Source organism: Panthera uncia, chromosome E1 (assembly GCF_023721935.1).
Source record: "Panthera uncia isolate 11264 chromosome E1, Puncia_PCG_1.0, whole genome shotgun sequence".
NCBI classification, from domain to species: Eukaryota; Metazoa; Chordata; class Mammalia; order Carnivora; family Felidae; genus Panthera; species Panthera uncia.
The window spans coordinates 9,559,737-9,572,220 of record NC_064814.1 but is presented as its reverse complement, the minus strand read 5'-3'; the positions used below and the strand labels follow the sequence as shown (position 1 = coordinate 9,572,220).

General features: G+C 54.3%; 1 protein-coding gene and 2 non-coding genes across 4 annotated transcripts; all 3 read left to right on the top strand.

Annotated features, from left to right (window-relative positions):
- Window positions 1-3,727: 3,727 nt before the first annotated feature.
- ARL5C (ADP ribosylation factor like GTPase 5C) lies at window positions 3,728-9,452 on the top strand. 2 transcript variants are annotated; one of them, XM_049635928.1, is made up of 6 exons: window positions 3,728-3,866; window positions 4,479-4,539; window positions 5,699-5,846; window positions 6,516-6,599; window positions 7,056-7,207; window positions 8,454-9,452. In XM_049635928.1, exons 1-6 carry the CDS (start codon window positions 3,821-3,823, stop codon window positions 8,500-8,502), a joined length of 540 nt encoding a protein of 179 aa, XP_049491885.1. In that variant the 5' UTR covers window positions 3,728-3,820; the 3' UTR covers window positions 8,503-9,452. The 2 variants fall into 2 exon arrangements, with proteins under 2 accessions (XP_049491885.1, XP_049491884.1); XM_049635927.1 differs by lacking the exon at window positions 8,454-9,452 and having other exon boundaries at window positions 7,056-8,442.
- A 511-nt stretch (window positions 9,453-9,963) lies between these two features.
- TRNAC-GCA (transfer RNA cysteine (anticodon GCA)) lies at window positions 9,964-10,035 on the top strand. The gene has a single exon. It is a non-coding gene; the product is annotated as a tRNA-Cys (tRNA).
- A 676-nt stretch (window positions 10,036-10,711) lies between these two features.
- TRNAC-GCA (transfer RNA cysteine (anticodon GCA)) lies at window positions 10,712-10,783 on the top strand. The gene has a single exon. It is a non-coding gene; the product is annotated as a tRNA-Cys (tRNA).
- The last annotated feature ends 1,701 nt before the right edge of the window (window positions 10,784-12,484 follow it).

Sequence of the window (12,484 nt, the reverse complement as noted above, 5' to 3'; positions counted from 1 at the left end):
AATCAATCCTTTACTCCTTTCTGAACATTTATTGAGCACCTACCAAGTACCAGGCCCAAGTCTGAAAGGGAGCCGCAGACAATTCAGGACATCATGATGAGCTCTCTGCTGTGAGAAGCACTGGGTTCTGTGGGAACCTGGAAGAAGGGTAACGCCCTTAACCTGGGGAGGACAGGAGAGGCTTCTCAGAGGAGGTGAGGCTCGAGTGGAGTCTAGAAGGCGGGTTAGGAGTTAGCCTGGGGGGAAGTGTTTAAGGCAGAGGAAGCGGGTGGCATGCGTGGCATCTTCTTGGCACTTCACAGGCAAAGTGTGCTTTCAAGGTGGTGGTCAGAGAGGGGTCAGCAGGACCAGGTCACGGGGGCCTTGAGTCATGTTAAGGAGTTTGGGCTTTGTCCTGAAGCTAGTGTGCAGAAAGTGAAGGATTGTAAGTAGCAATGGCCAAGTTGCCTTGGTTGCAGTTTGGAGCATAAATTGGAGGGCCTGCCCTGGAAACGGCTGCAATACTCCAGGTAAGAGGCGGGGGGCGGGGTTGCAATGGGCCACAACAGTGGAATGGGAAAGGAGGCAGTGCCTGCCTCCATCTAGCAGGGAGAATCAAGAGCTCTCCAATCTGGCTCTTGGAGGTGGCCAGAGAGAGGGAGGGAGGCAGGAGGGAGGCATCACGGGGTGACTCTGGGTGATGGTCTTTCCAGACATAGAGGAAGCAGGTGGAAGAACCAGGTTAGAGACAGAAATGATGTCTAGCTTTGGACAAGGTGGGTTTATGGTGCCTGCGGGAGGACGTCCAAGAGAAGAGCAGGAGACAGATGGGTGCTTGGTCTGGAGAATCGGGGAACGGCAGAGAGCTCTATCTGGGGTGGAGGCTGATATTTTGAATCAAGGGCGGAGATGATTAACTTTAGTTTATAGATAAAGCTCGCAGCTTGTCCATAGCTGCACAGGTATGCAGCAAGGACTTGAATTCAGATCTTTGGAGTTCAAGTTCTGTGGCGCCTGTGAGCCCTAAATCTAGTGCTAATCCCCCCGCTCCAGCTTCTGCAAGGGGAGGAGGAAGCAGGTGTCTGAATATGTTTGTCTTCTCTTCGTGCGTCTGCTGCCTGAAATTGCATTTGCCCGGAACTTGCAGGCGGGGGCATTTCGAGGTAGCGTGGAGATAGTGAGAGATGAAGAAAGAGAGATTCTTGTCTTTTGGTAACCACAAGCCCTCAACTGATGTACACTCAGCACGTTGGCGGTTGTCAACATGTGAAGATTTCAACAACCGTGAAGTCGGCTGGGATGAGGTCTAGAGAGGCTGATGTTACCACCACGGTCACCTCAGGGAGTGGAGAACTGAGGTGCTGGGACCCCTCTTATCTGGGACCCCTCATCTCATTCCTTGACCAGTAGCTTCTGTCCACAGTGAGTCCTGGGTGTGGCTGAAGGTTTCCACCTTCCAAAAAGTCAAGGGAGCTGAGCTGGGACCTCCATGGCCCAGGAGCAAGGGGTGTCCCAGCCGGTACCCTAGAGGAAAATCTTGTCTTAGCTCCAAAATCACATCCTCAGAAAAGTGAGCTGTGACTCCCTTCTAAGTCAGGCCATCCTACCTACTGTCTCTCAGGGTTTGGTTTTGTTTTTGGTTTTTTGGTGTGTATATTTCTCTCTCCCACTAGACCGTAAGCTTCAAAAGAGCCAGACCGGGTCTGTTTTGTCTACTTGGCATGTTTCCTAACTCCTGACTCATATTTGTCAAATAAATGAATGAATGCCCCCTAAGACCGAGGCCCTAGGTTTCACAGCAGAAGCAGCCCTTGTCTGTTTACTGAATGTGTTCCAGCTAGCAGAATGTCACTTTCAATTCTGCAATTTGGTGGTGGTAATGGGGGTGGGGGGGGTGGGAGCAGGAGGATCCACTGAGGTTCCCCCCCCCCACCCCCCGGAAACAGATGGTAAAAGGGCTTAAAGTATTGCTGCTTCCCCCAGCACCTTTCTGTGTCCCCACCCCCACCCCCACCCCGCTACCCACCCTGCGCCTGCCATCACACTCCGTGTTCCTTTCCTGGGGCTGAAACGGGCTCTGGTAGTCAATTCTCCTTCCTTCTAACTCCAGGCACCAAGGCGGGTGGGATGAAAATTCCTTATTTAGCCAATTGTTTTCCCTCTTCTCTCCATGAACTTCCCAGCCTTCCTCATTCCTCTTCAACTTGTGCTCACACCTCTTTTTAAATGTTCGAAACACCATCTCTCAAGCTATGGCATAACTTACTGTACTTCAATAGCCGCACATTTCTTATGTGTGCCAGGCAGGGGACCAGGCCCGGAGTGGGGAGCAGAACACAGGTGAACAAGACATGAACCCCACCCTCTAGGTCTCACAGCTGATTGGCACAAACAGGCCAGTCTACAATCTCAGGCTAAAGAGAAGCCCCATTTGACTGGAGCACCAGGCCAGGGCTTGGGAAGTAGGTGGCTTTTATGGAAGGCAGCTAGTAAGTTTTAGGAGTCCATCCACCTTCCTGGGAAAGTGAAAGCATTCAGGTGGAGGGAACACAGAAGCAAAAGCCGAGTTGGAAGGGGCTCGGCCTATGTGGGCAAGGACCAGTGGATGCAGGACATAAGAGATCACTTGCAAAGGCAGGTGAGGGCTGCTCACAGAGGCTCTTGAACGTCAGGTGAGGAGACTGATCTGAAGCCAGTGGGCGATAGGCAATCATCTGAGCTGTGCTTTACAAAGGTGAATAGGGCTGTGCTGAGTCAGGGGGAGGCAGAGGCAGGGAGACAAGTTAGAGGTTGTTCCCTTAGTGAAGGGGAGCACTAATGGCTCTAGGAGGGCAGTGGCCGTGGGGCAGAAGGAGCTGATTCTCCTGTGTGATAACGGCCTCAACTAACTGCCCCCTCAGCCTGAGGTTGGTTTGCCTTCTCCACTTCTCTTTTTGTTTTCTGGTTTTTCCCAGTTTAAGCAAAGAAGGAAATTCATAACAAAAATCTCCTCCTTCCTCTTCCTTCTCCAGCCCGGCTCTCTCTTGGCCCAGGTTCTCTTCTCCTGGCTCTTAGTATCGGGCGCCCCTCTATACGGCCTCTGGCTGTGAGATCTCTCTTTATGTTCCATCCCTATCTTCAGATGTCCACCCCCCCCCCCCCCAGCCCACGATCTGGGGGCTGTGCCTGAGCAGTCGGTTTGCTAATGAATCATAGAAGCAGTACTGATTTATTTCTAGAAGTTGCCTCTCACCAAGGGATTTGGGAGACCCTGCCCTTCCCTAAGGGAACTAACTTTGAGGGGGCCTACAAGCCCCACACTAGTGAAACCACTAGAGATCCGTTGAGAGCTGGAATATTCTCCCAGCTCAGAGAGGATCAGTGAGCCCTCTGCTCCCATAGCTGGCAGGTGCAGAAAGTAGGGTTTTGCTTCAGTCTAGTGACCCAGACATGGCACTTGGAGAAGGGAGATCTGGGGCCTGGTTGTGGGTCACTGCGGTGAGCATCCTTGATATGCAGTGAGGGAGCAGTTCGCCCAGAGAACCTCTGGAGTTTTCTCAGGGCAAAGGGGAGGATGTGGAGTCTGGACCCCATTTTCCTTGCACCTGCAGGGCTCTAGACAAGTAGCTTGTTCATTGTCACCGTGACATCCATAGCACCCGCGGGGCGGGGGGCGGGGGCAGCGTCCCAGGGGATTCCCAGGCTCCGCAGGTGACTCGTGGGACTTCCGTGACCTCACAGGCAAAACTTGACCCCCCCCCGGGGGGCGGGGCTGCAAGCACCCTGGGTAGACCCGGGTGCCCGAAGGACCCGGGTGCCCGAAGGTCGCTGAGTCTTGCCCCTCTCCGGCCGGGGACGCGCTATGGGACTACTGATCGCCAAGCTGATGAGCATCTTCGCGAACCAGGGTAAAGGGCGCACAGTGCCTTCAAGCGACGGCTTTGATCCGGCTCCCACCTGGGGCTCCCCAGATCTGGGGTGGGGGCGGATGCGCTGGGGGACCTCGGGCTCCGAGAGCCCTGCGTGGGCACTTCTTGCAGACTCCGCGGTCTCCCCTGCCCCCTCCCCGCCTGCTCTTCGAGGGTCGCGCGCTACGGTGCACCCCGGGGCGCAGGGTTGGACAAGCCTCCTTCCTCCTGGCTAAAAGCCGCCGCCGCTTTTCCTGCGATGGCGATTTCGCGCTCGGCTCTTTCCCCAGACCCCTTCTCTTGGCAAGCCCAGGGCGCCCCTGACCTTTCGGACAACCACTTTTCTGGAAATATGGAGTGACGGAGGTGGCGCTCAGCTCTCGTCTCTACTGTCTGGGAGTGGCGCGGGTGTCCGGGGCTGGGTGGGAAGCAAACCTGTCCAGTTGGTTTTGTGTGGGGGAGGGGTGTAGGGGAGCAGAAGTGGTACAGTGGGCAGAGGTCTCCCAGCCCGCTGGAAACATTCGTCTTCTTCTGGGGAAGCCCGATAGGGCACACGGTCCCTTGGTTACTGAGTTTGGCCCTGACCCTGTCCTTCCCCCTGGATGACTCCAGAGCACAAGGTCATCATCGTGGGACTGGACAATGCGGGAAAGACCACCATTCTCTACCAGTTGTAAGTGACCCTCTGATGGAAAGAGGTGGGGGTTGGGTCTTCCCACCAGACTGACAGACATTTGGACCAATCACCGGAGCCCTTCCCTGGGTCCCCGGTTTTTTCCAGTAGCCAGGAGGAGTGGTGAGGGGGGGACGCTGGTGTGACCTTCCTGGTACAGTGAGCCTTCAGACCTGTGGCCCCTCGCCTGGGATTCGAATCCTGCTCGTATGGGCAGCCCTGGTGTTCCCCGCCCTACCCCCCCCCCCCCCCGCCCCCGGCCCCGAGCCGACCAGACTGGGTTGTGCAGCCCTGAAGCTGTCAGAAACGGACTTCTCTTCCCGCCTCCCTGCTCTTCGCTCCCCCTAGCGGCCGGTCTCTCCTTTCTAACTCCCGCACCTCACCTTTGCCCCCTAACTTTGTCCCCTTCTTCACACCCAAAAGGGAGAGGGTGCAGTTTGGAGTCTGGCTGAGCTTTGTGGCTCCCGATCCAGCCGAGATGGACACAAGTGCTGACTAATTATCCATCGGTGCTTTTCCCAATATGCAGTCTCTGGATGGCATCTCTCTCCTTTGGAGCCTCCAGAGTATTTACTCAGGAAGATTTTCCCCTGAAAAAGTAGTGTATGTAAATGGTTATTTTAAACCAGAAGAAAAGAGAAAAATCAAACACTACACACGCATACAGTGAAAACTAAGTTTCCCCGCCCTAATGCCCGGATCTTCCAGAGGCACTCCCTACATATAAAACGGTGAGTGTTTTCTATGTTAAAGCTCCTCTCTGATGGCCTTCGCTTGTATCGGTCTCCTTTTCCCAAAATCCCTTGCTACTCAAAGGGTGGTCCACAGACCAGCCGCATTGGCATCAACTGGAAGCTTGTTAGAAACACAAAACACTGGGCCCCTGCCTAGGCTCATTGGATCAGAACCTGCATTTTAACAAGACTCCCAGGTGATTCAGCTGCACATTAAAGTTTGGGGACACTGCTCTAATTAGACTCTCATCTCTTGGGTCTGCACCAGGGCAAGACTCGGTCTTACTCCTGCCTGCACTCCCCTGGGCCCAGAGACTTGGTCAACCCGGGGCTGAGCCGTTCTGAGTTTGATTCAGCCTGACTTGCGAGCAGAGGGGTGGGAACAGAACGGGCCGCGCTCTTGGTGACCTCTCTTCCCTCCCTAGCCTGATGAATGAGGTGGTCCATACATCTCCCACCATCGGTAGCAACGTGGAGGAGATTATTCTGCAAAAGACACACTTCCTCATGTGGGACATAGGGGGACAGGAGGCTCTGCGCTCTACCTGGAACACGTACTACTCCAACACTGAGGTGAGGAGAGCGTCGGGGCCGGAAGGGGCCTTCAAGGCAGCTGTGTGATGTGAGCCCCTCACTGAGCCTTCTCTGAGCCTTGCTTCCCCCCCCCCCATCCCTGCTTGGTGAGGTGGAGATTGCAATGACTTCCCTTAATTGTTGTGAAATTTAAATAATAAAACAATAGCTAATGCATATGTTTCAAATACTTAATGCAGCACAGCGTTCAGTTAAGATTTTTGGATACTCCTTGGCAGATCTGTCTGCTTGCACTTTGATCCACTGCATGGGGTAGGCCCTTGGTCTCCAGGGGCCTTACTTTCTCCTGCTCACCAGCTGTGTGTCATAGAGCAAGATCTGTCCTCCTGCGGAACGCGTCTCCTCATTTGTAAATGGGGATCATAATGGTCCCAACGGCACGGGGGACCTGACCAGAGTCGTGAATGGCCAGGGCTTGGCCCAGCCTCTGGCACGCAATCAGAGGTTGTGCTGTGTGCCCTCCCTCCCCCACTGCCTAGGTGGAAAAGGGAATTAAAATGCAACGAGGCAGTGAGAGCTTGAGACCAGACCAGTTCTCTATGGGGCTTACATCCGGGTGGTGCAGAGGCTGGTCCGGGAGCACAGTGGGCAGGAGACACGCTCATCAGAGGAAAAGCCCACCGCTCACAGTTCCCCTCTGCTGGCCAGTTCATCATCCTTGTGATTGACAGCACGGACCGGGATCGGCTGCTGACCACTCGGGAGGAGCTGTACAGGATGCTGGCCCATGAGGTAAGGCCCCTGAGGTTGGGAGAGAGCCCAGTGTCCTCGCTGTGTGACTTCAGCCGACTCACTTAGCCTCTCTGAGCTTCATTCCTGATCCCCCAGTCTCTGAGAGCCTCCACCCCGGCAGTCTGAAGAGCAATAATGCCCTCAGCACGACTGGTCACAGAAGCCAGAGTTGCTGGTTCGGGTCCTGACCCCGGTTCTCATTCACTGTGGGACCCCCAACAGGTCGCCTCACTTCTCGTATCCTCAGTTTGCCCAAGTATGAAATGGGAGGGATCACCAAATTACTGCCTCATGGGACCGTTGTAAGGATCATATGAGCTGGTTGGGAGGCATTCCGTGAGCTGTTGGTGTCCATGGATGTGGTTGTTTTCACTTGATGTGCTTGCCCTATCCCTGTCCCACCTGGGCATGGGCCTCTCCTGCAGGCTGACTGGGGCTGGGCTCTTCTGTCCACAGGCTCTGCGAGATGCTTCCGTCCTGATCTTTGCCAACAAGCAGGATATGAAGAACTCCATGACCACCGTGGAAATCTCTCAATTCCTCACTCTTAGTGCCATCAAAGACCACCCGTGGCACATACAGGGATGCTGTGCCCTCACTGGGGAAGGGTTAGTGGCTGCCCCACCTGCACCTCCAGGGTTCGGCCCAACCAATGAACAGCTGACCATCAGAACCTTCTCCTGTTTCTCTCCTGTCAGGATCTGGCTCACACTTAGCTCCTGGGTCGAGTCAGTCAAGCACCCACCCACAGCTGAGATGCTGTGGGTAAGCAGTGAGCAGGATAGAGTGCCTGCGCTCAGGCTCATTCTGAAAGACAGGCGACAGGCCACCTCAGCACAAACATTTTAGGTACACAGAGGTGCTTTGAATAAAGTGAAATTGGATTAACAGTGATAGACGGGGCAGGGTTGGGTCTGACTCAGCTCTGGTGGTCAGGGACGCCCTCTACTAGGACATGACCTTTGGGCTGCAATCCAAATGGGGAGAAGACGGCCACAGCCATGGGAAGACCTGGGGGCAAGCCTTCCAGGCAGAAGTTGCTGACTCTTTCTGACCTTGAGTTTTCTTATCTGTAAAGAGGAGGGTGAGTATACCTACTCCCTCTGTAAGTTCCTGTTGAGAGCACGTGACATCAATCATTCAACATTTATTGAGCCCTGAATTTGTGCCAGGCACTTTTCTAGGCACCAGAGAAACAGCGGCGAACAAACCACAAAATCCCCCTCATGGAGGTTACTTTCCCATTGGGGGGGGGGGGGCAGACACTAAACAATAAAAATAAGAAACATATATAGTAAGTTAGAAAGTGATAAATGCTTGGGAAAGATCAAGTAGGCAAAGGAGATTGGAAGTACGTGGGCAAATGTTGCCATTTTGGATAAGGTACCAGGGAGGGGCCACCAGAAAGTAGCTGCTGAGTATAAATACCTGAAGGATGTGAAGGAACCAGGTCACGGTCACATAGAAAGGGCCTTGAGTCAGGCTTGGAAAGTTCTCTTTTCTCTCTCAAGTGGGATCACAGCAGGCTGGGGACCCAGGCGCCCGGAGACTTTAGGCAGGTGGGCCCAAGGAACCACACGTTTCTGATAGTGTCCTTGCCACCCTCCTCCCGCAACCCACATCCATCCCCTCTGCCAGACGGTAGACCGCAGAGGGCATGTCTGTTTTTTTTCACCAGTAACCCCAACCCCTAGCACAGTACCTGATGTACTCAGTCCATTTATGCTTGTCGATTGAGAGATTGGATGCGACATTGGTTGTCCCCTCCGTCAGCTCTGGGTAGGGGCCGGGGGCTTGGAGGCCGTCATCCTTGCAGGATATGCTGATCTTTGCCCTGTTCCACCTTCCCTGCAGGCTGCCCGCGGGGCTCCAGTGGATGCAGTCTCAGACCACTGCCAACTGATGTCCCAGGCTGAGGCCATCCAAATACTTTGGGGGTTTTGCCTGGACTACGTGGGTGGAAAACCCAAGTGACTATTCCTTTTCTACGATTCTCGGATGGGAGCTGGGTCGGCTATGGACAGTGAGGTGAGATTGCCACAGTCCACCCAACCCTGTGAGTTTGACTGCATGCCCTGAATTGCTGTAGATAGGACAGAAGAAAAGCTGCCCTTTCCTCCGTGGAAGCAGGTGTCCTTGGAGGCACCAGGCAAGCTGTTGGACATGTTGAGGGATTAGGACGTGGAGCCCAGTCCCCTTGGCCTGCAGCCTCTTTGAGGAAAAAATGGGGGGGGGGCGGAGTAAGAGACCCCTGGAATTGCTCTTTATTTCCTAGAACCCCACCCCCGGCCCCTTGGCTCCCACCCCAGCTCTCTGGCCCCTCAGCCATCTTTGAGGAAAGGAGATTCCAGAGAGGTGAAGGGGCGGGCTCAGGGGAAGGAGGGCAAAGCCAAAAACTGGTGGGAAGGGAGGAGGACGGGACACCCCAGACAGGGACAGTCCCTTGCATGGCGGGGAGTCCCACTCCTCCCAGGCCTTTCTGTTCCCTCTGAGATGCTGGCTCTGACCACAGCTTGTGAGCGTTCAGCCATCTCATCCTATGCCCTTCATTCCCGGTCCTTCCAATGTGAATCCCATTCCTCCCAAATTTCCCCGATTCCTACAGAGTGCCTATCTTGACCATCTTTTGTAATGAATTTTTTCCACATTGTTTTAGAATTTTTATAAAAGTGTAATAAATGCCATTGAAAACTGCTCACCTCTTATTTCTGCCTGCTCCTTCTACCTGTGCTTCAAACTAGCTTTTGGTTTTTGTACGGGGCTATCAGGTAGGGGGAAATCTTCCTTGGAAATAGAGGGGGTGGTGCCTTAAGGTCCATCTGCCCAGAGGACTGGCTGGCTCTTTGGTCCTGGGCTCTATCACCCTCTGCCCAGGTAACTGACACTTGGCTTGCCAGGACTGGGAACTTTCGGCTGTACCTGGGGCTAGGGGTGGAGGGGCTTGATGCTGACTCATGGAGGAGGGAAGTAGAGGCCCTTAGGGATTTGAAAAGCCCAGCAGTCCTATCTCGGTAGAGCTGAAGACAGGATGGAAACCCAAGCTGTCCACCTGTATACAAGGAGCAGTGCCGTTACCCCATAAGACCTGGGATGGTCCTGGAACCTGTGGGTCTCTCTCCTTCCCAAGTCAGGCAGTGGACATCTCCGGGACAGTCAGGACACAGTTGTAGAGGTCCCAGGATTCCTTAACCCTGTGGTTTTCCTGAGGCGTGATTGTGGAGGAAGAACTCAGCAATCCTAGCCATCCCCATTCAGATTCTGCTCTTTCCATTAGATCGTTTTGGCACAGCTCTCAGGTAACAGCGTAATTCGATATTTTCTTATACTACAGAGATCTATTCTAAGAAGAAGCCAGAGGCGTGCTGGGGGTATAGCTCAGTGGTAGAGCATTTGACTGCAGATCAAGAGGTCCCCGGTTCAAATCCGGGTGCCCCCTCTGTGTTTCAGCCTTTTCGTGTTTTCTTTGTCTTGCAGTTCACCTCTCAAAGTGCCCTAGCAAGGGAGAGGGGGTGCAATTTAGGGCCCTGTTACTTCATTTTGCAGGAAGGCAAGGGTGGAGTCCCGGCCTCGCAGACCCACGCACTCAGGTCGCGTGTGTAGACTAGAGGGATGCAATGCGAGGGCAAGGAGCTCCGGGCTAACCCTAGATGGACGATACAGACGGCCCACTTCGGTAGTGCTACGGCTGAGGCGGTCCCACTCCCAGGTCCGCTTGGCCAGTGACCCGACGGCTTTTCCTGGGGAGGGAGGCCGAGTATCTAAGGGCCAGGCTTGGGCTGGGGAAGGAAGGCCCAGAAAAGCGCGCCTGAGCGTGCGGGACGGAAAGAGGGGCGCCAAGAAGCAATAAAGGAGCTCTAGCAGGGCAGGAAACTGGGAACCCGGCGCAAGAGAATGTCTCCGAATCGAGGGCTCTCGAATGATCTCGAGGGCTTTCTCCTCCCACATTCCCAAACTGCATTTTCGGGAAACAAGTTCTGCGCTCAGGAGAGTAATCTTTTGAGATTGAGATCATTCCCAATTTTTGTAAACGTCGGACTCCACTTTTCGCAAATCCGTCAAAGCGCCTGCGCAGCAGAAGCACTAAGACGCTACCGCGCCAAGGCGTCAGCAGAGGGGGTATAGCTCAGTGGTAGAGCATTTGACTGCAGATCAAGAGGTCCCCGGTTCAAATCCGGGTGCCCCCTTAGGATCAGTTTTCGTGGACCACGGTGTCCATGCGCCTTTTTATTTAAAGTTCCCCCTGTCCACAATTTCATGTTGACATTTCCTTCGCCACCTCTCTTTTGGGGAGACGACAATTGGTGCAAGAAAGACGAGAGCCTGCAAAAGGCGGGAATTCTCAAGTTATGTTTCTTAAAATGTGCTCCCCGGACCAGCACCACCACCTGGAGGCGTGTTAGAAATGCAGATTCTCGCTTTTTCTGAGAACTATTGAATTAGAAACTTGGGAGTGGCGTCCAGAAATTTGTGTTTTAATAAGCCTTCCAGGTGATTTTGATGTACACTCAAGATCCTGAGGCTTACATTTAAAAAAATTTACGTCCCTTGCTTCTAATTATTTCCAAGCTGCTGTTTTCAGCCTGAGCCCTTAAAAGAAACCTTGTAAGACAGACCGCGTCTCTCCATGTGGCCACTAGAGGGCAGCAAGAAGCCACAGCTGGAGGCGGATGCCTATTCCCACTTGAGAGTGGGCAAAATTGGGATTTGAATTACACAACGAGAAGAACTTATAGACAGGCCTTGCCTTGTCCCATTGTAAAGGATTAAAGAGTTCAGGGCTGGAGGAGGTTGTTTCTGGGACCCCGAATCCAGAGGAGGGAGGAACTGGGATTCTGAGGGATTAGGGGGTCTTTTAGTTCTTGTTTCCTTCTCAGGTCCTTCCTTTGGCCTGTCAGGGAACACCCCTCTTCCAGCCCATGCTGTTCCTTCTCCTGTCCCCACGCGTATCCCTCTTCCTGGGGAATTCCCCCAAGGGCACTCAGAGTCCATACCCTACCTGTCCACGATTGTCCAGTTCCTAGGCCCCAGTCCCAGAAGAAGCCAGAAGCCCCTTACCCCTCACTCGCGACCCCACCCCCCCCCCCCCCCCCCCCCCCCCCCGGTGCTCCAGCTCCTTGGTATCGCACAAAGTAGGTCAGGGGAGGGAAGAGACAATTCCGTGTCCTGACCTGATTCCCTGCCGTCTATTAAATCTCCTAAATTGTGGGTATTTTTATTCTGTCCTGGAAGAAAAAAAAAAAAATGGTGATCTATTCCCCAGAGTCTGTCATAAGGTGGTGGCAGGTGGGGTGAGACGTCTTCTTGCTGTGGGGCTGGCTTTGAAGATTGATTGGGACCCTGAGCAGGCCTGGAGTCCCCAAAGAGAAGGGTGGCTTCGGCTACCTTCTGGCCGGGGGGTGAGGGGAGGTGCAGGCTATTTTAAAGTAGGTGTGAGCCAGGCCCCCTTCATCCCCCCCCCCCCCCCGTGTCTGCTGGGCTGATGGGCAAGACGGTGCTGGAAATGGGGAGTGACGGGAAAAAAAGAAAGGAGCCACGGGGTCGGTGGGTGGAATTCGGGCCTGTACTGGTGAGAGAAGCTGGGGGGTCTCTGCTGCAAGGGGAGATTCCTGGGGTGGGGATGGGCATCAGAAAGCCACAGAACTCTGAGGAACAGCCCAGAAAGTCGGGAAGCCTGGTAGAGCTTGGGGGGTCGGTATGGCAGGAGTCCATCGTCCGAGGAAAGAGGCGGCCAGTCCCTTCCTGGAGTGTGCACCCCCTACCAGGGTTTTGTCTCCCCGGCTTTCCCACGGGAGTGAAGGAGGGGAAGGGAGGCAGGAGCTAAGGTGCGGGGTGGGGTGCCGCGGCTGCTCTCCAGGGCTTCTCCCAGCCCAGGGTCCCCCGCCCCG